The sequence below is a fragment of the Sorex araneus genome, chromosome 2 (assembly GCF_027595985.1).
Source record: "Sorex araneus isolate mSorAra2 chromosome 2, mSorAra2.pri, whole genome shotgun sequence".
NCBI classification, from domain to species: Eukaryota; Metazoa; Chordata; class Mammalia; order Eulipotyphla; family Soricidae; genus Sorex; species Sorex araneus.
In genome coordinates, this window is record NC_073303.1 from 365,912,469 (window position 1) to 365,936,970 (window position 24,502).

General features: G+C 55.8%; 1 protein-coding gene across 4 annotated transcripts in view; it reads left to right on the forward strand.

Annotated features, from left to right (window-relative positions):
* Positions 1-24,502, forward strand: part of NEDD4L (NEDD4 like E3 ubiquitin protein ligase) — a 271,293-nt gene that overhangs the window by 113,556 nt on the left and 133,235 nt on the right. The window contains exon 1 of one of the 4 annotated variants that reach the window (XM_055127177.1): positions 13,947-14,159. The exons of the other annotated variants lie outside the window; for them this stretch is intronic. Within the exon in view, the coding sequence (XP_054983152.1) occupies positions 14,137-14,159 (23 nt within the window). The 5' untranslated portion in view covers positions 13,947-14,136. Of the gene's footprint in view, positions 1-13,946; positions 14,160-24,502 lie in introns of those variants that run through there. 4 annotated transcript variants of the gene reach the window in all.

Here is a 24,502-nt window from a genome sequence, read left to right on the forward strand (position 1 = left end):
AATCCCAGTTGGCTACATGCAGGGCAAGCACCCTACCCACTGTACTGTCGCTCCAACCCGGATATCTTAGCAACCACCAGCCACCAACATTGATCCCAGGAGCATGGGAAACTCGGAGACCAGCCCCCGGGCAGGGAGAAGGCAGCGCAGTGTACAGTTCCCCCTCGTAGAATGCGCTAGGAGACTGCGAATTCTCCAGCTGAATTTTAGCTGATCTAAACGCAAAGTGGAAATATTTATCCTCTGATAGACCATAACAAAATATGGAGAAGTTCCTAGTTCATTCTGTAAGATGAACCTAATTACAATGCTAACACTTGAGGAATTTTAAAGAAGTATAAACCACTCTCATGGACGAAAATAAACAGAAATTAAAAATAGTGTCTTAATCTTAACAGACTGGAGCGGGGCTGGGGAGGGCCCTGGGAGGGCGGAGTGCCTGCCGTGCCGTGAGAGCCGGGGTTCGAGCCCGCCGCTGCTCTTGCCCTGCCCGGCACCACGGCCGTGAGCCGGCGGCCACCATCTTAGTTTTCCAGTGGTCACCATCCCTGCTTTGTTTTGTTTTGTTTGCTTTTTGGGTCACACCCGGCGATGCACAGGGGTTACTCCTGGCTCTGCACTCAGGAATTACTCCTGGCGGTGCTCGGGGGGACCCTATGGGATGCTAGGAATCGAACCCAGGTTGGCCACATGCAAGGCAGACGCCCTCCCCGCTGTGCTGTCGCTCCAGCCCCTGATCACCAGCCTTGGTCGTGGCACTGTGATTCAGGAGTAGCTGGAAGCAGCAGTTCAGTGGCGATAAGAATCTGAAGGTGGAACAGAACAGAGACCCCACGACCTCGTCGCGCGGGAGAAGTTACGGTCACATGGCAAGACAAACAGTTTATTCTGCGTGGGAACAGAAGACGTTTATTAGAAGGTGCGAGCAAAGAGGCCTCCCTCGCTGGGGGCACAGGGAGAGATCTCTGTCTTACGTCATCATCACAAAAAAAAAATCCCCAGACCTTCCCAGAATTTAAAGTAAACCAACCATTCAGATTTATTAGAAGGTGTTATAAGGAATCCCGTATTCTCCTGCCCACAAGCTTGCCACAGGAGGAGGGTATTGAGAGCTGGATGTTAACAGTTGCAGGGGTCTGCCTCCTAAAATATTAACAATGCTTATTGGCAAGGAATAATACCCCTTAGGGGAGAATGGGCAAAGGGCATGCCATTCACCGACAGCCAGGGCAGACAGCTGGCAGATGTATGAGAAATAATTCATACTCGCTGGGGAAATGCAGAGTAAGTCACCAGTGAGACCTTCATTTAAGCCCACCAGGTTGGGTCAGAACAGAAGTGAGTCAGTGGGCTGGCTGGCCAGGTTGCAGTAGGAGCGGGTTATTCTCATAATTCCGATGGAAATGTGAATTACTGTGCTTTATTTGGGAAGCAAGATGGCAGGCACAGGCAATTGGATATTAATAGACCCTTCAACTAAGCCGCTTTCCTCTGTCTTCTGGAATAAAAGTGTCCCCACAAAATCCTACGCCTGTGCTTACGTCTTAGCGCCACAGTGGTGGCAAAGTAACGGAGCTGCCACGGCCAGGCAGTTGGCGAATAGAAGCTTCTGGAATATTTGTCGAGTGTCTCCATTGCACCCGGCCAGAAGGATCTTAGAGCTGGCTTTTGGGGGGAGGGGGTTTCTCTGACATGCGGGTGCCTAGAAGCGGGGTATAAAGCCAGGTTGCAAAATGCAGCCACCCTGTCCTGCCGCGCCTGTACTGTCTCTCTCATGCCAGTCTGGGTGCTCGCCGATGGCGTGGACACAGTGCCTGATGCCCCCGAAGGCTGGCACCTTCTGCAGCTTGCCCCTCTCTCCCTCAGCACGGGGGCTGCAGGGGCCGGCCGCCTACCAGCCGAGGAGCCCCGAGGACACAGGGCAGGATGGGACCGGCTGGTGGCCTGGCTCTGCCTGGCGGGCATGGCTGCCCAGCTGGCATGGTGGCCCCGGGCTCTGCAGTCCCCAGGCTGGCTCAACCCTCACGTACCCCAGTGCCCCAAGTGGGCCGGGCTCTGGTGCGTCTCTGCCTCCGTGTCTCTGCAGGAGAGGCGCCTCGTGCTCACTCCCCTGACCCGCCGTGGACGTGCGGCCCAGCGGACAGGAGGGAAGGCTGAGGCGAGCACGCCCTCGCGCCTGGCCCTGGGCCGGGGATGCTCTGGAGGAAGCTCCGCGTGCCCGTCCCCATGAGCTCTCCTCTGCCCTCGGCTCACGGACTCCCCACGGCTTGGCCCTGCCTGTTTCCGGCTTGGGGCGGCTGCTGAAACTTGTCCGTGAACTTGCCCACAGGCTCCGAGCGGATGCACTGTGATCAGGTGACTGCTCAGGCTGGGAGCGGAGGGTCACTGGCAGGGGGTGAGAAACGCCCAAACCTGGCCTCCGCCCCTTGTCTCGGTGGGCCCGAGTCCTGGCGCTGCTCTCCGGACCCTGCAGTGCCCGTGTCCGGTTACTGACAGCAACACAGGGGGCAGGGGCGAGGGGGAGGTCACTAAAACAGGAACTGCTGGAGCTGGGGCAAATGGACACACAGCAGGTAGAGCATTTGCCTTGCACCCCGCTGACCCGGGATTGTTCCTCAGTCCCTGAGCAGAGTCGGGAATAAGCCCTGAGCATCTCTGGATGTGGCCCGCAAACCAAAATAAATAAACAAATGGTTAGACATTTAAGGGGGAAAAAAACAAAAGATGCTTCTAAAGGGTTTTCTAGGGGCTGGAGCAATAGCACAGTGAGTTGCGTGTTTGCCTTGCACGTGGCCGACCTGGGTTCGATTCCCAGCATCCCATATGGTCCCCTGAGCACCACCAGGAGTAACTAATTCCTGAGTGCATGAGCCAGGAGTAACCCCTGAGCATAGCCAGGTGTGACCCAGAAAGAAAAAGAATATAGAGGGTTTTCTAGACTCGTGCGTCCTGTAGTAGGATTCCATCACAGTTCACTGCTATGGGGTTAGGGAGCAGGGGGTGGGGCCTAAGTGGCAGAGCTCCTGCCACCCCTGCTGAGCGTGGACCCCACCGCTGGGTGTGGACCCCACTGCCGGGGTAGACCCCATTGCTGGGTGTGGCCCCTGACCCTGCATATATCAGCCAGAGAGAAAATACTGGGGCTAAACGCTGGACTTGCAAGTAGCAGACCCTGGTTCTATCCCCGGCCACTCCCTGTGATCCCCCCACCCAAGCCCTCCAAGTGTGATCCCTGAGCACAGAGGCGGGAGTAAGCCCTGAGCGCTCCCGGGTGAGGCCCAATTTCTGCACCCCCCAGGGAAATGGACAGAATCCTGATCCGAGCACGAGCTTGCTGCCTGGTGCTTCCCCCAGGGTTCCTGTATGGGGGGCTGGAGGTTGGGGGGCCTTGTGCACAGTGGGGGGCCGCCTATTGCCCTATGGGAGGGCGTCTGGGTGGTTCCTGCAGCGGGTGGGGTGGGGGTGGGGGGAGGACATGTGCAGATGTGTCACACGTCCAGAAGTCGACCTCACTCTCCGTGCCCAGGCCCTGGAACGATCCTTCCTGCGTGAGCGTGAGGCGGCGGCTGAGGTGGTGGCCGTGCCACCTTTGTGCCCGGGGGAGGCAGGGGCCAGGTGGCAGCCGCTTTCTCCACCTTTAACCCGTTGCCACTTCTTATACTTTGCATTTCCTTTCACGGTTTGTAGTTTCCCCCTTGGTTTCCAGAAGTTTCCTTTGTTGTTTTTTTTTTCAGGTTTGTTTTTGGTTTTGTTTTTTTGTTTTTGTTTTTTTTGTATCTTAACCTGCCGTGAAGTACTTCTGTTCTGTGGCGTCTTGAGAAGCTGGCAGCTATTTATAACCTTGTGATTAAACCAGCAAGAGGTTTCCCTCACCCGCGGGGAAGGATCTGGTCGTGCCTTTTTCTAAATCCGAAGCAAAGCAATTCGGAGAAATTGGAAGGGAACAAACCTTACAGCGCCGAAAAGCCCTTCCACAGTGATCCGTGACTCTTGCCCTCGCACTTGTCTCTCGGCGGGAGTGGGCCCTTATGGGGGCAGGCGGGGAGGGGGGGGCTGTATCTGGTAGTGTGTGGGGCCACTCCTAGCTCTGTGCTGGTGGAACCATATGTGGTATCGGGGATCATACTCGAGGCAGGCACCTGTACCAGCCTCTATCCCGGGAACGTGCATTTATGTGTAACTATTTTTATCACGTGTCCCCAGTCTGCTTAGTGGTTACTTTGTATTCCAATGTGGGATCTACCACGTTCCACTTTCTCTCTGAACGATGTCTGAGTCGGCGATCTCTGTCCCGTCTCGGTGCACCCCCCCTTCCATATAAGGGAATACAGGTGTCATGAATGTCTTCAACAGAAAGGAAATGAAGTCAGTTTATGTCCCCAGTGATACTTTTTTTTGGAAATGAGATGACTCGAACTAGGAACGTCAGGATTTAACTGCCTTGGGTAACCAGAGTATCTGCAGCCAGGCATCTGTTCTGGGGTGCCTGGGGTGTTTCCAGATTCAGGCTACCGTGAACACAGAAGCACACGTGAGAACCTAGGGTACATGCACCCGGTGGAATATTTCTCCGCTGGTAGAGAAGACGAAATTGTGCAGTTTGTTGGTACCTGGATGGAGCTGAGGGCGTCCTACCCATCCCGGTCACCAGGAGAGGGGCAGGTGCAGAGCGAGACTGTCCTTGACGGTGGGCTACAAAGAGCCACAGCAAGGGGATTCCAAATGGCCACGGGCAGCAGAACCTGGGAGCTGGCCGGCAGAAATGTGCTCACCATGGCAGGGAGATGGTGGACATGGGGGTGGGGTCGGGTCCCAGGGGACTGAGACAGAACAGAGATCGCCGACTCAGACATCGGTCAGAGAGAAAGTGGAACGTGGCCGATCCCACATTGGAATACAGAGTAACCACTAAACAGACTGGGGACACGTGATAAAAATAGTTACACATAAATGCACGTTCCCGGGAAAATGGGGACGTGGTCACTCTGATGGGTTGGAACATACGCGTGAAACCCCATCATGAACAGAACTGTGAATCACAGCGACTAAAGACAATCTGAAACTGCTTATACTGGGGGGGAGCAGAGACAATCGCTGAAGCGCTAAGAGCGCCCGGAGATCAGCAGTGAAGCCGAAGGTCTTTGAAATTCACTGTGTTAAGTAACGTCATAGATTTCAGGCAGGGACCCAGGTGTCTTGAATGTTAGTAAGACAGGATGATGCTCTCTTTATAGGGAAATAATAAATGCCTTAGGTTCAAGTTGGCTTAGGGAAGAGCGAGGCCTTCAGACAGAGGTGCCACGGGGTGGGGGGGGGCATTGCAGCTGTGCATGGAAGGGACCGGAAGGGCATGTGCGAGAACAGAGGCAGCTGTACAGCTACTGTGGGAGGGCAGGGCAGCCCCCCACGGAGCTGGCCTTTGTGCCTGGGATGGTGGGCAGCTGGGCTGGGTTGACCTGGGAGAGGCCTGGAGTTGTGGCTTGTGGCACCTGAGAGGTTTCGAGAGCACTGAGGAGGGAGGCTGCCGTCCAGGTGAGGGGAAGCGCTGAACACCTGGATGGCCACCTCCGGGCTGGAGAGAAGCGGGTGCTTGGGGTGTGGCATGCCAGAGGCCCTTAGCCTGCAGGTGGGCCACATGGGGGATGCTCGGCGGGGGTGCGGGCCTAGGGGGACAGACAAGGTGGGGGACAGGTGGGGGCACCGGAAGCCAGTATCAGGGGTCTCAGTGTGGAAGGGGAGAAGCTCCTGATCGGGGAGGCTGACCAGCCTTGTGTGGGCTGGGCAGGATCTCGGGGGGCCCCGTGCTTCCTTCCCTGCAAACACAGATGCGGAACCCCATTAAAGGCCAGGCGATATTGATCATCTGGAGACCCCCACTTTGCACCCTGGAGTCTGTCCGAGATCACGCTTGGGGAGTGAGGCAGAGTGTATCAGTTTTGGATTGCTTTTTTTTTTTTATTTTTGGGTCACACCCAGCGATGCTCAGGGGTTATTCCTGGCTCATGCACTCAGGAATTACTCCTGGTGGTGCTCGGGAGACCATATGGGATGCTGGGAATCGAACCCAGGTGGGCTGAGTGCAAGGCAAACGCTCTCCCCGCTGTGCTGTCGCTCCAGCCCCTAGGTCGTTTTTAAAGTCACTGTGGTTTACAGTTCTGCTCATGACGGGGTTTCACGCGTACATTCCATCTCCACCCCCCTCCGTCTTACGTGACACGTTGGGCGGCGAGCCCACGTCATGGGCTCACACAGCCTGGCAGCCACACACTGTCCTTCCCGGGGAGGCGGTGGAGGGAAAGGCGCGTCCCAGCAGCCGGGGTGTGACGGTAACTTTGCGAGGAGACTCAAGGCTTCGTGCTCTGATCTCCAGTTCTCCGCGGCGTTATGTAAAGACGGTTGCCTCTGTCGTGTCATCCTGTTTGGTTCAATTTATTCCTCCCCCTCCCAGTGTCCCAGTTTCTCTTCTACTGTAGTTGCTTTTGAATAAAACAGAAGATCTGGGCTCCCTCCCCTAACCCAGCACCTGGAGGCATTTCTTTACTCATTCTTCTTGAGTAAGTGATGGGATGGTCACTGGCATTTTTATTTTATTTTTTTGTTTTGTTTTGTTTTTGGGTCACACCTGGCGATGCACAGGGGTTACTCCTGGCTCTGCACTCAGGAATTACCCCTGGCTGTGCTCAGGGGACCATATGGGATGCTGGGATTAGAACCCGGGTCGGCCGCGTGCAAGGCAAACGCCCTACCCGCTGTGCTATCGCTCCAGCCCCGTCACTGGCATTTTTAAAAATGTACATGATTGGGTTTCAGTCATACAGTGTCCTAGAGCTGGTCCCTTCACCAGTGTGCATTTCCCACCGCCAGTGTCCTGTTTCCTTCCCCACAACCACCTGTCTCTACGGCAAACACTTTTTTTCCCCCTCTCTCTCTGTGTCTCTCTGTATGTCTCTGTCTCTGTCTGTCTCTCTGTCTCTCTCTCTCTCCTTTTGGGCCTTAGGGTTTTCAGTACAAATACTGGAAGGTTATCAAGTATATCCCTTTACCTACCTTCAACGCTCAGTTCCTGTCCAAAACGATCATTTCCAACTTCTGTTGTCCTACTGAGGGCCCCAGTATTCTGAGCGATCAACATATAGCTCAAGCAAACTCTTTTGTGATCTAAGTGCTTGGAGCCGCAAACAGAGGTGCATTTATTGTGAGCAATAACGCACTTAGAAATTGCCGCCGGGTTTTTAACATTCTTTTGACTTTGAAGCTAGAAGAATACTCACCCCCCAAAGTGATTTAGTGGACTTGGTAGGAGGGGGACTCCTGGCTTGTTCCCTGAGCTGCTGGCCCGTGGCCTGTTCCTGTCAGTGGCCCTTAGGAGCCCGAGAAAGGCCAGACCTACGTCGGACTCAACACAGCCCCTTTGTCCCCGGCACTCGGGGCTTCCACAGGCCCAGCACACCCGCCTTCAGAACTTCACATCACTGTCCCCGACTCACACCCCGGTTCTCCTCTTTGACTCCCGGTCTCCTCTCTGACCTCTCCCTCGGTTGCTCCTTCTCCCAGACCCACTTCCATTTTCATTCCATTTCCTCATGGACTTTCTTTCTTTCTTTCTTTCTTTCTTTCTTTCTTTCTTTCTTTCTTTCTTTCTTTCTTTCTTTCTTTCTTTCTTTCTTTCTTTCTTTCTTTCTTTCTTTCTTTCTTTCTTTCTTTCTTTCTTTCTTTCTTTCTTTCTTTCTTTCTTTCTCACACCCAGTGATGCTCAGGGGTTACTCCTGGCTCTGTACTCAGGAATTACTCCTGGGTCACTCCTGAGTGCCCAGGGGACCATATGGGGTAATGGGAATTGAACCCAGGTGGGTCACATGTAAGGCAAATGCCCTCCCCGCTGTGCTATTGCTCCAGCCCCTCTCATGGTGTTTCTTAACCCCTACAGCAAGTGTCCGCTCTTACCTAGATAGTGTTTTCTGGAGTCTGGCAAAACCACCCGCTGACGGGGACTGGCAGGCTGGGTGACGGCGAGTACAGGGGGGGGTGGGGCAGCTTTTCTGTTTGTTGCCTTAAAGAAGGTGGGTTTCCAGGGATGCACACAGTGAGATATATATGTATATATATATGTATGTATATATATACATATATATGTATGTGTGTGTGTATATATATATATATATATATATTTTTTTTTTTTTTTTTGCTGCAAAGGGTATGTTATGCCGAGTAAGTTGGAAAACCTCTGTCTGGATGAACTGTACGACCAAGTAGCTATGAAAATAGATCTGATTAACACATCACTGGGCACATTCTGTTTGAGTTCTGTCGCTTACGTTCCTTACATGGTGTCTCGAGGCTTTTCCCGTGCTTTCCAGGCCTCTCGGAGGAAAGGCCAGTGCCTGTCACTTGTGTTTCCTGTGCTTGGGCCTTGAGCTCGTGTGTCCGGGTCCCCATGACTGTGTCCCACGTGGTGTCCTTAGGAAAGACTCCTCGGATTGGAACTAGGAAATCCCGGGCGGTGAGGAGAGGATCGACTCCCCTCGGTCCGTCCTTCCTGTCTTCTCTTTGATACCCCACGTTCCCCTCTGGGTACCTGGGGGGCAAACAAGGAATCTACTCCGTCAAACATCGGCTTCCTTGTTTTGAGTTTCAGCTCACTCTAGCTTATCCGAACCCCCTCCCAGACGCTTCCTGGCCTCGGGGTCTCTCCAGGCGTTGGACACGCTCTACCTTCAGACCTCAGTCTGCCCCACACCCTAGACTCAGCCCCCCTCTGCTCCCATTCTCGATTGCTCCAGGCTCTGACGTGCTTTTCCTTTGTGTGTGGTGATACTAACAGCGGGGGGGGGGGTACTCCTGGGGGTGCTCGGGGGACCATACAGTGCAGGCGGTCAAACTCAGGGCTCCTGCATGCAAAGCATGTGGCCTTGAAGGCTGCCCAACCCCCGACACTGACAATCTTTATCTATTTTTATTTTGGGCTTTTTGGGGGGCCACAGCCCTTAGAACTCTGGGACTGCTCCCAGCAGAGTGCTCAGGGCACCACACAGCACAGGAGATGGGCTCCGGGGCTCTCACGTGCAGAAAGCTGCGGTTCCAGCCCTTTGAGCTACCTCCTAGTGCCCCCGACTGACATTTCAGCTTCATCTCTGATCCCCACCACCTCCCCCGACCCCGACTCTGGCCTGTGATCTCATGTTGTCCTTCTTGAAATGGCCCAGCATCCCTCAGCTGGGGAGACACTGCAAGTCCAGTCTCCCCACCCAGTGCTCGCCCTGGGCTCTTCTTCCCCAGGGTCTCCAGCTCCCGCACCCTCTCTGACCTTTGAACCAGGTGCGGAGAGATGTCGGGCTGCCACTGGACATCTGTAGCTGCTAGTTCGCAGGTAGAGGCCAGGGAGTCGGCGGAATGTTGATAGGGTTCAACACAGCCCCCTCCCCCACCCCAGCCACCGGCCCCGGAGGTCAGCAGCACCCACGCCGGGCACCCTTGGCCTGGACCTACTCTCCGGCTTGGGCCTGCCTGGCCACTGTCTACATCCTTGGCTGTCTGCACCGCCAGTTGCTTCATGGAGCATCAGCCTTTCTTTTTCTTCATTTGTTTAAGGTTTTGGGGTTATACCCGCCAGCACGCAGGGGTTCCTGGCTCTGTGCTCAGTAATGGCTCCTGGCAGTGCACAGGTGAAACATACGGGATGCTGGGAACAAACCTGGACCAGCCACGTGCAAGGCAAATGCCCTCCCTGCTGTTCCACCACCCGCATCAGCCTTTTCTGCGTGTATCGGAAACACCTGACGGGTTTGGGGCGCCCGCTCACGCTGCCATGGGAGCAGGGTTTGTGATGGAGAAATTCGGCTTAACCTCTGGTGTGTCTCCGGGTAGCTTCCTTCCCTGTTTGGCACCAGTTTCATCCCCTAGTGAAAGGGCCTGAGCTAAGACTTCTAAAGTTTCCTCCAGGGTCAGCACTTAAACCAGCACGAAGATGGCCACTGGCTCCGATTAGCTGCATTTTAATGGAGGTCCTGGCAGAATGGATTTCCCTGGGGGCGGGATAGAGGTCAGCAGGGGACCAGGAGACCGCCTGGTCAGTACTTTTTTTGGTTTTTGTTTTTAAATTAAGTCTCCTGGCACCGTGATTTAGGGCAGTTGGGGAGGTGGGTTTCGGGGTGTGAATCCCACCAGCAGCATCGACTCCCCCCCACCAGTTCCCTACAACCCAGCCTGCCCCCCTTGATAGCACATTTTCACATCTGCTCCTTGCATCGTGGGGCTCCTCCTGACAGCGTGGGTGGCTCTGAACCTCAGCTCTGCTCTGCCGGTCTGCCGGGCCCTGAGCCTCCCCTGACTCCCCCGTCCCTCTCTTCCGATTAACCCCCTCGGCGTCTTTCCTTCCAACCTTCTCATCCCTGTGCTCCAGGGCCAGGTGGTCTGGGCATCCCCACTCTGAGACGGGGCGTGTCCACTTCCTGCCACTCTGTAGACCACAGGTCAGTGGAGTGACCTGTGCCCGTCCCTCTGACGCCCTTGACGAGACACCCTCCATCCAGGTTGCAGTGAAGTGCGTGATTCCATCCTTCCTTGCAGCTGGGCCCTATTCCGTTGTGTCTGTGTACCACACCCGCATTATCTACTCATCGAGGCACCTAGACTGGGAAACCTCCGTCGATTCCATATCCTCGCGGTGGTGCTGGGTGCTGCCGTGAAGAGTGTGTGCATGTCCTTTGGAATAAGTATTTTTCTGTCCTGGGGGTCAGACACCGAGAACGGCAGAAGTGCCGGATCATCTGGTAATTAATTCTATTTCTACTTCTCCGCGAAACCTCCGCACTAAAGAGGTTGAACCAGCCCATTCCCACCCGCATGGGATGAGAATTGCCCATTTCACCACATTCCGCCAACACCCGTTGCTCCCAGTGTTTTCGATAGGTGCCATCCTTACTGGTGTGAGAGGACATCGTATGGCTGTCTCGAGTTTCAGTTCCCTGATATTGATCGTGAGCATTTTTGTGTGTGCTGCCTGTTGTGTGCTTCTTTAATAGGGGTCACTCCTGTATTTCTTTAATAGGGGTCACTCCTGGCGTGCTGAAGGGGTAGGGCGCTGGGACTCTGCGGGGCAGTGCTGGGGGGGGGGGGGTGCTTTCCGAGCTTAGATCAGACCCGGTGGCCCCGTGCCGGGCTCTGTCCCTGCACTGTCTCCCCAGCCCAGTGACTCATAGTCTGTTGATAAGTGGAGATGACGAGGTTACACTGGGAAAGGCGAAACACGGTGCATTTTCCTCCTGAAGGATTTTTTGCGACGCGTTTTTCCGTGGCAGAGCCTCAGCAGACAGGGAGGAAGCCAGCACGGTCCAGAGAAGACGCTGTTGGCAGAGAAGTGTTGTTAGGTGGACGCCTGAACTCTCTTCCCGTGACGAGATAACCCCTGGCGTGAAAGGATCGTCTCCTTAGCTCGTTAGTTCTCTGAGGCTTCCGCTTCAAAGAACTGCAGCTGCACCTTCAGCCCCTGCTTCAGACACTGGGGGTCGGGACCCCCATCTGGAGTCACAGCAACCGCTGGGGAGGATCGTGAAACACTGGGCAACAGAAAAGGTTTCCGACTGCCCCGAAGCCTGGGAATTAATTCAGAGTCAGTCACAGCCCAGATCTGAGTCTCTGGCAGGGCTTGCCCGTGTTGCCTCTCTGGGAGAGAGGGTCATGGGTGGAAGGGGAGTAGCTGTCCCCTCTCTGACTGTCCACACGGTCAGTTCCTTCAGGGAGCGCTCCATGGCCTGCAGGTGATCACGTTCCCGTCCTGTGTGCCTCTCCCCCCAGGCTGCCTTTTGTACCCATCTGTGGAAATGCTTCTCCTTATGAGACCCTGTTCAGCCTGGTCCTGGACCCCCGTGAAGGACCTCATGGGACAGAGGCGGCATTCACAGGGGCTCGGAGCTCAGAGTGGGGCCTATGGAACGGGGGTGGGGGGGGGGGGCAGTGTCCGGCCGTTGGCTCTCAGGTGGTGTTTGATGGGCTGTCTAGGCGCTTTCTGTTTTCTTTTGTTTTGGGGAGGGGGGTGGGGCTGCACCTGGCTTGGCACTCAGGAATTACAGCTGGGAGTGCTCGGGAGACCATCTGGGATGCCAGGAGTTGAATGCCTGGTCAGCTACGTGTGAGGCAAACACCCTACCCCACTGTACTATCCAGCCCCAAGGTGCTTTTTATTATTTATTTATTTATTCATTTATTTATTTATTTAATGGATCACCGTGAGGTGCAGTTACAGATTTACAAACTTTTGTACTTACATTTCAGTCATACAACGATCGAGTACCCATCCCTTCACCAGTGCCCATTCTCCACCACCAATGATCCCAGTATCCCTCCCATCACCCCTACCCCGCCTCTGCGGCAGGGCATTCCCTTTTGTTCTCGCTCTCCTTTTGGGTGTTGTGGTTTGCAATAGAGGTATTGAGTGGCCATCGTGTTCGGTCTATGGTCTACTTTCAGCCCGCATCTCCCATCCCGAGCGGGCCCCCCAAGCACCCCATACTTGGTGGTCCCTTCTCTGTCTGAGCTGCCTTTTCCCCCAGCATGTGAGGCCGGCTTCCAAGCCGTGGAGCAATCCTCCTGGTACGCATCTCTGCTATTTTGGGTGTAAGTCTCCCATTCTGTTACTTTACAGCTTTTTTTTTTTTTAACAGAGCAGCGTATCAAGTAACTTATTTAACCTATTCAGTTGTTTTTTTTATTTTTATTTTTTTTACTAAAGTACCGCTTCACTTAATATTGTGGTTCTTAGAAATTGCAGCTTGGAGTAAAATGGCATATACTTCCCCCCTCAGATATTTATTTTCTCTCCAGTCCCAGTCAGGGTTTTGTTTTCCATATCAACGTCACGTTATTCAAGGATCTGCTGTGTTGCTGTGGGGGTGTGTTTTGTTGTTGCTTGTTTAAGCCTCTAGCCAGTGTTTAAATGCAACCTTAGTTTCATTTTAATCCGATCAAAGAACCCGGCATTCCTGCCCTCGAACGTGCTCTGTCGCGCTGCGTTCTTCTCGGACGCGCATCACAGCTCGGGTCTTCCTTGTCATCTTGAGAAACCAGTGCAAATGCCCGGAACTGGCCGCCTGTCCCCAGGGGAGGGTGGTTGAGGGTTTCGGGGTGCCGCGGGCTCTCTCCCTGTCAGGAGAGGTTGCCAGTTCCCCTGGAGCACAGCCACTCCCTGCCCAGGTCCCCGACACCCCGCTTCTGCGCTGCCGTGGGAACCTGAAAGTCCGCCTTCCGGTGTCCCCGCAGGCTGGCCGGGACCCCCCGGGAGCCCACCTGTCCCCGGTGGCGAGTGTAGAACGTTTGCTTTGGGCGCTGGGCCACGCCACACTTCCCGCTTCCGCCACAGCTGGGCTGCGTGGGGAGCAGGCACTGCCGAGAGGCAGGTGAGCCCCGGGACCAGGCTGGCCCTGAGTGGCCAGTGCAGGGCGGCCAGAACTGTCTAAGACGCCCCTCCCAGGCTCCTGGCCTCACCTTGACCTCCTCTCCAGAGGAGCGCCTGTGCTTGCTGGGGCACGCGGCCCCTCCCGCCCCGGAGCCTCCCCGGCCTTTCAGGAGGGGGTAGCGTGCGTGCTGCTGCTCTCCCCACCCCCCTTCCCGACTGTGCTCCTGGCGGACCCCGGGTAAGCCCGGGCCCACGGGAACTGGCGAGACCTTTGGGTTTGTGGCGAGGAACGGAGCCCTCCTCTCATCTGCTCAGAAAACTCGGAATCCAGCAAATCCAAGCAGCCGAGCAGCCCAGCCACGAGGCAGGTCCCTGCCTCAGCCCCCGCACTGCAGTGGGTGCCCACCCTGCTGGCACCGCAGGCAGCTAGTGGCCCGGCAGGCGGGGTTACCTAATCCTTACGGTAGGGGGTAGGGGCAGAGCGTCACTCACCCCCTTTCCCCAGCCGCGCTGCCTGCCTAGGTCTAGCTGTCACTGGGATGAATCATCAGGATAAGTAGCACGCTCTGGGGCCTTCCTCCTCAGTCCGGTTCCCACTTGCCGGTGGTCCCGCGTGTCCTCGAAGGCGTGTGGAGGAGCTGCTTGGCCCCTGGAAAGGAAGCCCGGAGCCAGGGGGCCGCGACAGTGGACTTTCAGCTGGGTGACGCCCGAGCGTGCGGGCAGGCGGGAGCCGGGGCTGGTTTTGCATGAGCCTGGAGGACAATCCTAGGTAAGAACAAAGACGCCACTGTTTGTTCTGCGAACACACAGCCGTGGCCGGAGCGGGTTGTGCTCTGCCATGTAGCCCAGCCGCCTGGTTCCGGTGCCCGCCAGGGCGGCCCTTTCCGAACCACCATGGCTCGGGGGTCTCCAGGGGTTAGTCATACGCGACGGGTTTTGCTCTCTTTGTGGTTAAAGGGGTTTTTTTTTTTTTCCTCTGAGTTCTCCGGAGGGTTCTTATCTCTGCTTGACTCTGGACAAGGGTAGACATTTTTTTATTCGCCCTCCATGAAAACCCAGGAGGCACCTTTTTCCTCTCTGGGGCAGTAATGGACACACAGGAGCGCTGGAGTGGGTGGGAAGGTTGTGCTTTGGTTTGGAAATCGAGGGAGACCCTGAGTCCTTCTCTGTGGGGTCTTTCTGCCTGTTGGGTTTGGCTGTTTCCTTGAATGCTGCTTCTGGGGAGGTTCAGCAGCTGCCGTTGGTTTCAGAGGTAGCGACAGTTCAGCTCAGGTGCTGTTGCCAGAAGAGTCTGGCAGCTGAGATGGAGCTTCGTAGGTGGAAACCCTCCTGGCCGGGAGAGCGGCTCAGGGAATTTCTTCCCACTGCCGCTCTTTGAGGGTGGAGGTGAAGGTTGCTGCCTGAGAGAGCAAGAATTCAAGCCGGGAACATAGTCAGAAGAACTTGACTTTGGTTTTGCTATCTTTTTCCCCACCCTGACTACTCATACATACTTTATGATTAACACGTGATTTTTTTTTTTGGTTGTTGTTTCTTTATTGTCTCATTTGATGGTGATTCATAAACTGTTAGTTGGCCGGTTCCTGTACGTTCCTCTATGGCCAAAGCTTGAAATAAATTTCAGCACAGACCACACCTTTGTCTTAACAAGCCAGGTTTTTTTCCGAGAGGCATTTCTGATCCTGCATGTTGGTGAAGGTGATGGAATTCTAAGACCTTGGAGAGGTTTCCTGCAGTGGGAAGTAGCAAAGCTCTCAGCAAACGGAGCACCTCGTCAGGAAAACGCTTTCTTTCACTTTGAGAAGTGTGCTGTCAGCCCTGCCTCCAATCCAAGAAAACAGGTTTCTAGACTCTCAAGAGAAAAGGGATTTTTTTTTTTTTTGTAAAAGCCTTGTGGCGTCACATTCTTTTTATTTTAAATGTCAGGAAAGTATGAACTCTGATTCTCATTGAAATTTGAATTTGAAATTGGAAGAGAGGGAGAGACGATTTCTGTTAGACCAGGGAAAAGAAGGCGGGGGTGGGATGATTCTCCTAGGATTTATTTTTCAGTCTCCTACTGTAACTGAGCAGTAGATTTAAAACGGCAGCGTCCAGGAGTCACACAGATAGTCTGGCGTGTAAGCCCACTTGCGTGGCATGTAGCTGACCTGTTTTCAATCTTGGCACCCCATCGGGACCCCCAAGCCCTGCCAGGAGTGATTCCAGAGCACAGAGTCGGGAGTTCGTCCTGAGCAACCACAATGCATGCGCGCGCACACACACACACACACACACACACAGGTTTCTGGTTCACGTGGACTATAACAAAAAGCCAGAAAGCGCAGATGGAAGCTGGACCTGAGAACTGCCCCTGGCGGAGCAGGGGGGAGTGAGCTTGGCGGCAGGTCTGGGGTGGGGGTGTATGCAGGGGAGCACCGTCTTCTTGCACCTCTAGCCTTGGGGTGCTGCGGTCCTGGCGGCTAGGTGGGCAGGCGGGGCCGAAGGCTGGGTTCCCCCCCCTTCCCGGCTGTGTGGCCGTGGGTCCCAGGCACGGAGCTGCTTGGGGCTTGCTCGATCCCACTTCCAGGACGAGGCTCCCCTGCCTGCTGCCGCCCCCACTGCATCTCCCCCTGGCGGGAGGTGGCCCGGAAGTGGCCTGCTCCTCTCTCGTGAGCACCCCGAGGTCCTGGTCCCTCGCCTGCAGGGTGAGCGCCAACTCACAGGCTCGCAGGTGTTTGGGACTCTCTGCTTTGCTCCCAGGGGCCCCGGGGCCACGCAGGCCACCAGGTGCATGTTCCCTTTCGGGAACTCTCCGGGATCTCTCTGGGCTACTCCCGCCTGCCAGTCACCTGTGGGCAGGGAAGCAGGCAAGGTCAGGGGCCATCCCACTGGCCAACGAGGCCTTGGAGGGTCAAGCAGGGGGAGCCCGCCACGGGCTTCCTGAAATCCACACCTCCCCACTCTTTCCCCCCCACACCTGCCCTGCCGTGGATGCCCAGGTGAGATCAGCCCAGACTGTAAGGAGCACTTTCCAGGTCCCTCCGCGCTGTCCCTGATCAGCTGAGTGACGGTCACCTCGAAGCCATTACTGGAAGAAAGGGTCATATTCCAGCTCCCGGCTGACATCACCCCGGGGAACAAAGGGTTGATTCTCCCTCCCAAGACTCCGTGGAAATTTCTGGAACAGCACCCGAGCCACGTGACATCTGTCATCGCCTGCCTGCGGCAGCTTTGTGGCCCTCCGGGCCGAGTGGGAACGGAGCGGGTAGATGCCACGAGGTTTCGTAGAAACGCGGTGACGTCAGCTCCGGTGACTCAGCGTCCTGCCCCGGCCCTCGCTACACGCGTCGCGTCACGCGGTGGCAGGAAAGCCCCGTCACGTCAGGCGGGGCACTTGCTCAGCCGTTGCTGGGCCTCGGATCGGGACCGTCCGTTGGCGCCCGGGTCCGAGGCCTGCGCTGGCCGAGCCTCCCCACCCTGACACAGGCGCCCGCCACTCCAGGAAGCAGCCGTGCTGGAGGAAGCGGTGTGGCCCGCTCGAGGCATTTTAATAGTCGCCTTTTCCTTCCTCCATCTGGCGCGCGGAGGAGTGCTGGGCGCAGGGACGGGACGGGGCCACCTGCCGAGGGGCCCCGAGAAGCGGCCCAGCTTGAGCCACGGTGGGTGGGTGGGGGGGGTCAGCACTGGGCGGTGCAGCAGGCGGCCCACCAAATCCTGCAGGCTGGCCCCGGTGCGGTGCACGACAGCGTGACAGGATAGACGTGTGTGTGTGTGTGTGTGTGTGTGTGTGTGTGTGTGTATGTGTGTGTGTGTGTGTGTGTGTATGATGCAGGCTCCTGCCTGCCTGTTCCCATGGCCAAGTGGGTGGCTCCACACGCTCCAGGCTGTGGTCCCCGGGGGTCCCTGCTCTGTTTCTCTGAGGGGTGGGGAGGTGTGTGAGGGGGGGAAAGGCAGCAGCACCCCAGGCCGAGCCATCACTTAGGGACTGTGTGGTTCCCTCCCCCCCCATCCATCCTCTCTCCAGGCGTGCCCAGAGGCCCTGGGGTCACCAGGAAAGGCCCCGAGTCCCTCCACGCTGCAACCTGTACTCACTCTCCCGGCCAGGGACCCCAAATAACTCAGTACAGTGAGCGGGCAGGGGTGCCAAGGGCTTTGGGGACGCAGAGTCAGAGTCAGGAGGGAGCGACAGGGCAGTTCCTGCTGCCTCGTGGGGAGCTCAGGCACCCGACCGGACAGGCTGGCGCTGTGGGCACCATGCGGGCCGGGCACTGAATCGGGCAGTGGTGTTGATGTTTCATGTTCCGGGTGTGAACGGGTGGCCCCGGGCGGGCAGGCAGGGGCCAGAAGCACAGACTTTGCTGCTCAGGTTATAAGCCACCGAGTCGCCGAGGTTCCACACGTTTGACAGTGGGACTTGGTGCTTGGCCAGAGAGGTGCCCCTGGCTCCATCGACCTCCCCCCCATGGCATCCCTGGGTGTCATCGTGGGTAACCCAGAGCCCCACTGGGTGTGGCGCATACGGTCCCCAGCACCGCAGGGCCCGAGCACTGAGCAGTGAGCCTCTCTGGCATGGCCCCCAGGCCCCCTAAGATTACTGCTCGTGAGACCTTCTCCCTCCCCCCCCCCCAATATACACACAGCCTGGCGGCAGTGACAAGCATGGGATGGCCTGTGGCTTTCTCCTGGAGGTGTCACCATTTGCGCCCGGGTGCCCATGCCTGGGACACGCAGCCAGGATGTGCCAGGGGTCACAGGGCAGGAGGAGGCACGTGGCAGGCGTGATGCACATGATGCAGGCATCTCCTGCAGCCCCACGGGTCGGGGGCCTGCTGTCTCAGCAGAGCTCCTGGGGTTCATGCCAGAGGGACGCCCAGAGACCCCCTGTGCCAGGCTGGGGGTCATCCAGCACGTGGTCCCCATGGAGAGGTGGCTTCTCACCCGTGCCCCCATCTGCCACCTGCCCGTATCTGGTGTCTGCTGTGCTGCCCCGCTGGCCGCCGGAGCCCGAGGCTGGGCCAGCGTCCCCTTCCCCGCTGTCCCTCTACGTCTGCACAGGCTGCGAGTTCGCATCTCACGGGGGGTCTTGTGTATCTTTGCTCTTCGGGGCTCTGGGTGGTCGCCGGCGGCCCAGAGCATCCCCTGGCTTGTGGCCGTGCGTCCTCCCTGGCATGTCTTTGTGCTTCTAGGAAGGACTAGGGCTTGCCCCAGGGACCTCCTTGGAAGCCTCTAGAAAGCTCCGTTGTGAGACTTTGTTTCCAGGCACTGGGGTTAGGACTTCAGCACGGGTAGCGGGGGGATGTGGGGGTGTGGGGGGACACACACAGACAGTGGATCCGTTCGAGCTGTGTCCTGTGTGTTCCGAGGAGACCCAGGCCAGCGTACGGCCTTGGCGGGGGGGGGGGGGGGGGGGGAGGTCCCACAGTGTCCCCTGCAGCTGGGCGGGTGGTATCAGAAACCGTGGGGAGGGAGAAATCCCACCTGGGAGAAGACTGACTGTTGATGTGAGAACTGGGCCAGTCTGGGGCTTCACTCCAGAGACGCCTTGATGCCATTAGCATGCCCCCTTGAGGAGTCTAGAACATTCCTCGGTAGTCCGAGCAGGCGCAGGCGCTGGGGAAGAGAGGTGCGTGTGTCGGTGGGGATGCTCTCGGTGCACGTGGTTGTCGGTGAAACACCCTGTGCCCCACGCATGGGCCCTGGCGTCAGGCCCTCGTGCTCGGCAGAGCTGGGCCATCTGCTCCTCTGCGTGGCCGCTACACAGATGTGCCTCTCTGGGAGGCCCCCGGGCCGGAGGGCCAGCCCTGCCAGCGCCCACGGGACTCCTCCAGAGATAATTAAAACCACCCCTCCCTGCCGTTCAGTTAAATAGGGCTGGATTCCCAAGTGTTTCTTAACTTCCGAGTCTGCCCTGCCCGGGGAAGCCCAGCTCAGCGTGGGGCCCTCCTGAGCTCCTAGTCCACGTCCTGCGACCGCTGGACAGTGAGTTCAGCAGGCGGAAACCCTGGTGAGGCCCATGGGGAGGGGGGAGAGGTGGGCTGAGACGGCGACAGGACGCAGGCGGGGAATAGCAGACTGTTGCCAGGGCCCAGGCCAGCCGCCGTTCTCCTTGGGATTATGTTCTCCGTGACTCCGATGCCTTTGGTGCTCACCTGGCCCGTGTCCAGCACGGCCCGCCTGCTCTGGCCTGGTGAGGGCAGAGCCGGCGCTCATTTATTTCCTTGCTGATCCTGCTGGAGTCGAACGTGTGTCTTCAACAGCCGTGTCGGCCAGTGTGGCTGCTGAAGTGCATCTCTGGGGATCTTTCAGCTCTTGGATCCAGTCACTCGGGATTCACAGGACTTGAAGAATTGAAGCCCATTGGTGGTCAGCACAGGACCCTGCGGTCAGCAGGCAGGCAGGGACCTCCCGGGGTGGGGGCAAGGGCCACTCGTCCCGACAGCCATCAGTGCACGTGACTTGTGACCATAGAGATTTCTGCCTGTGCCGCTCCTGGGAATTCCCCTTTCCGTTCTCAGTGTCCGTTGCCCTTTGTGTGCACGGCTCACCCAGACCTTTATCAGCCAGAGACCTATGAATTCATTCTTTGGGGTGTTGGGTAACTAAGTGTAAAGCTGTCAGAGATATATTGGGTTTTGTTTGGAAACATGGTTCTGGGCTAATGCTAATTATTTTAGCTCAGTAAAGAGTATATCCACTTAAGTATTTAAAGTCCAGAAAGGCTGATAACCAAACGGTTGTACTGGTTTGAAAGTAGCAGATCTTATGCCAAGTCTGTGTTACCGTTTGGCCTTATTACCCGAGGGATATTCTTCCTGGACACATTTGTTGTCGTCCATGCAAGCAGGTCGTTTATTGACGGAGATCAAATGCTTTCTGTAATACCAGCACGTTGTTAGTAGCTGTGCGTATTTTATTTTATTTTATTTTATTTGGGGGGCGTGGTTTAGGCCATCGCTGGTGGTGCTCAGGGCTACTTTTGGCTCTGTCTGCGCTCAGGGGTCACTTCCTGCAGTTCTCAGGGGACCACATGTAGTCAGGAATCAAACTGCATGCAAGGCAAATGGCTTGCCTAGACCGTCTCTCAGGCCCCTGTATGCACATTATAAAACAATTGTTTTATGCATAACTCCTCTGTGTATGAAACCATGTCTGAGATTATGATGGAAGTAATTGGAAAATGATAGATTTATTTTTGTCCAATGTTTTTTTAGGAATATTGAAAGTATATGTAAAACTGAACTTGATCTTTACCTATCCTTGGTATTAGTACATTCGTGCTCCTATGGTTAAACTGGGCATGGTCTGGATTTTAGTCATTGCTTACTCTATCCCGGGCGAGTCCTGGGAAAGTAACAAGTGCGAGTAATCCTTAAGCAAGTGAAGTCCAAGAATGGTTAACTGCATTCCTGTTGTCACATGACAATTTCATGTCGCATGACACATGGGTTCATCACATGACCATTTCAAATCAATGCTACCTGTGTAAATTATACGTGGTATCATTTCTCTGCACTTCTACAATCGTAGGACAATACCACCAATGGACTAGGGTTTGGGGGTGTCTATTTTTTTAGTCTGGGCCTCCGACTTTCAACACAGTAGCCCCTCGCTCCATCTCCCGGACCTGCTAATCTGAGACATTCACGCCTTGTCTCTAGAAGGATCACGTTGGGTTGTATTTGCACCCGTTCTTGCTCTGTGGTTGTAGATATCCTGTATGTGGTGTGCATGTGCACGTGTGAGTGTGCACATGTGGTTTATCTGATCTGTGCTCACTATTCACGAGTGACAGCTTCAGGCATCTTTACTTTCATACAAAGTCTTGTCCAAGTGGTTTGGAAAATAGGTTGATTTTTTTTTTCTCTCACAAGAGGACAAATTTGATATTGGTGGGGTGGGACAGTGCCAGGGCTTGGATTTGGCCTCCTACATGCCAGGCATGCATTCTCTCGCTTGAGTTAGCTCCCGCCCCTATGATTTGAGACCCTCCCACCCCCAGTGTGTGTGTATGTGGGGGGAAGACAGTACCGAAGCCTGTGGCAGAGTAGAATTCTAGAGCCCCTAAAGGGGCCATAATTGGGGTGCCAAGCATTGAGGTGGAAATTAAACATTCCTTCCGGTGTCGTAACAGTTGTTCGCTTAATCAAGCACACCGAGACGATCCATGGCAGGGGCCCAAGGAGGTCTTTATCACACGGGCTGATCAGGCTGGTGGGTGTAGGCGAGGCAAGCACCAAGAACCTTAAACAAAGCTCCAGGGTCCAAGAGCCTGTTTTTACAGGGCATTACTGCCAGCTCATTGTTACTTTGCTTCAGCCCAAGCAATGTGGGGGCGCATGCTCACGATGGGGTCTCATCAGTACGGCTACAGGGAGTTTCCTCAAGTCAGCATTTTCCTAGCTGAGCATGGGGAAGTTCATCCCAAGTGCAGACGGGGCGGACAACTTTTAAAACTCCCACCCACGAGCAGAATCATCTCTTTAGAGTAATTATATATTTATGGGCTATGAATTGATAGCATTATAAATCAATGATAAAATCAAGGACACTTACCATAAATTCCTGCTGTCACACCAGAAGAGCCCTCTGCTATGGCAACGGGGAGCTCAGTCCTGTGCAAGGCCGGGCCACGTGGGTGCCAATGTCGAAGTTCCCACTCTGCCCGGCCCCTGCGTCTGCCTCTTCTCCCCGGCTCTGGGGGGCTTGTCCACCCATTGTTGCATCAGAGCTTGAGACCGCTAAAGCATCTTCCCCTCCGTGCCTCACGAATCCCCTCCAGAGATCGATCTCGCCTGCTCTAGCTGCCGCCCTTGGCCACCAGTGGCTTCTGGAAGGTCCCCAGTGGGGTGAGCTGTTCCCCCTGCTAAACCGGGCCAGGATCTCCCAGAGGAATCACATGAAGACAAGTTGCGATGCAATTATGAGAGGGTCTTTATTGGCTAGCTCAGCTAGCTCAAGCTAGGGCCCTTGTCCTGTGTCCTGCCACGGACACAGTGGCAGCCTTCTTGGAACGAGCGACCCCAAGTCTCAAAAGTGAGGACTTTTATAGCATAACATAATATAACAGAGACTTTCCAAGGACCAGCCTTTTGGCTGCAGTCTGAGGGGCTTTCCACTACTTGCACTTAGCTGATTGGTGATAAGTTGGAGTTACATAAGGCTTGCATAAGAGTTATGTAAGGGTTATGGGGGGGGGGGCGAGATGGGGGCTTCCCTACCTGCATCTGATCGATAACCCTTAGTTGACCTCACCATAGCTATCTCACTTTGGGGAAATCGTGACTCAATTCCAGTGTCTGTGCTCAATTCCAGGAATTCTGGGATTGAAACTTAGGCCTGGCTGCTTCTGGCTTCTTTATGAGCCTGTCATGGCTCTGCCTTTGCCTCTCCGTCTCTCACTCACCCCCGGCCCCGGCCAGCGTGGGCAGAGCCTGAGAGAACAAGGAGAGACAGACGGGAGCCTCCGTCTGCCGGTCAGCGCCTCCTGTCCTCGGGCCTGCCTGAGGTGCGGCCACTCCTTTTACCGCTGTGGTCCCTGTGTGGCTCCCTCGTGTCCTGGCCCTCACTGTGGCTCCCCCGGGCATGCTGGAGGCTGGGCACCTGGCCTCCGAGCCCACACACAGCCTCTCGGGGTGTGGGTGGCACACTTTAGTGGTGGTTCCCGGGCGCACTGCAGGGCACTGAGACGAGATTCCTGGGGCCACTGGCAGCCAGGCTAGGAAGCACAGGGGGAGCAAACTCAAGGCTCCGTGCTTGCAAGGCGCCTGGGTGTTGCCGCCCAGCCATCCCCGAGCCTGGTCATACATGGGTGGAGCTGACCCCAGAGCCTGCCTCTGAGCTGAACGGACTCCCCAGAAGGTGAGGGAGGGAATGTTGGTTGGAGCAAGCTTATAGATCATTTCTTTTTCCGAGTCTCCCAAAGAGTGCTCAGGAGGGGGCTGGAGTGATAGCGCAGCGGGTAGGGCATTTGCCTTGCACACGGTTGACTCGGGTTCAAATCCCAGCATCCCATAGGGTCCCCTGAGCACCGCCAGGAGTGATTCCTGAGTGCATGAGCCAGGAGTAACCCCTGTGCAATGCCAGGTGTGACCCAAAAAGCAAAAAAAAAAAAAGAGTGCTCAGGAGGCCCCTCCTGGCAGTTCTCTGCCAACAGGCTGGCAGTTCAGTGCGAGTTCCAAGGATGCAGTGCCAGGCTAGGATTACCCCGGCCACCCCTTGGAGGCTTGGTGGTTCCGGGGCTGTACCCTGAGTAGTGCTGGGGTCACGCTGGGTGTACCCAACTGTAGTTAGCTGCTCTCAAGGCCTGTGTCCTCACCCCTGTGCTGTCTCAGGCTGATCTAATCTTAAACAGACTCTCTGAGTGACAATCTTTTTTTTTTTTTAACTTTTTTTTTTTTTTTTTTTTTTTTTGCTTTTTGGGTCACATCCAGCAATGCTCAGGGGTTACTCCTGGCTCTGCACTCAGGAATTACTCCTGGCGGTGCTTGGGGGACCATATGGGATGCCGGGGATCGAACCTGGGTCGGCCGCATGCAAGGCAAACGCCCTACCCGCTGTGCTATTGCTCCGGCCCCTGAGTGACAATCTTTTAATGGCTGTCGAAGCTGCACGTCTTCATCTGAAGTTGCCAGCGGGAGCTGGGAGGTGTGACTGAGACATGGGCAACCGCCCAACCCTTGCCCCCTGCTGGTCTCGGCCCCCTGGGTGGGTCGCTGAGTGACGGCGGGAGGAATCAGCCAGTCTGTGAAGAGATTTCAGTCCTGCGCGTCTGAGGTCTGAGAAGCAGCAAAGTGTAAGTTTTCCTAGTAACCGAACCTTGTCTGAACCGTGTCCAAAACGTCTCCAGGGTTCATGCCAACTGTCTGTCTCAGAGCAGCCCGGGTGCTGAGGGTCTCACGAGTGGGCATGCTTTCCTGTGAGTAAGGGCTAGGGGTTGTCCCGGAGGCTACTGCAGCCTCGTCCTGTGAATCGCAGGGGCTGGAAGGTAGCAGTTCACTGAAGGCTGGTGTTCATCTCTGGAAGTCAGCTTTGGATATAGGAAAAAAAAAGTATATCCGCAGCTCTTTGGGTGAGTTGTTGTTGAGCCACGAAATGATCAGTTTCACTGCCTCACTAAAGAGTGTATTGTAC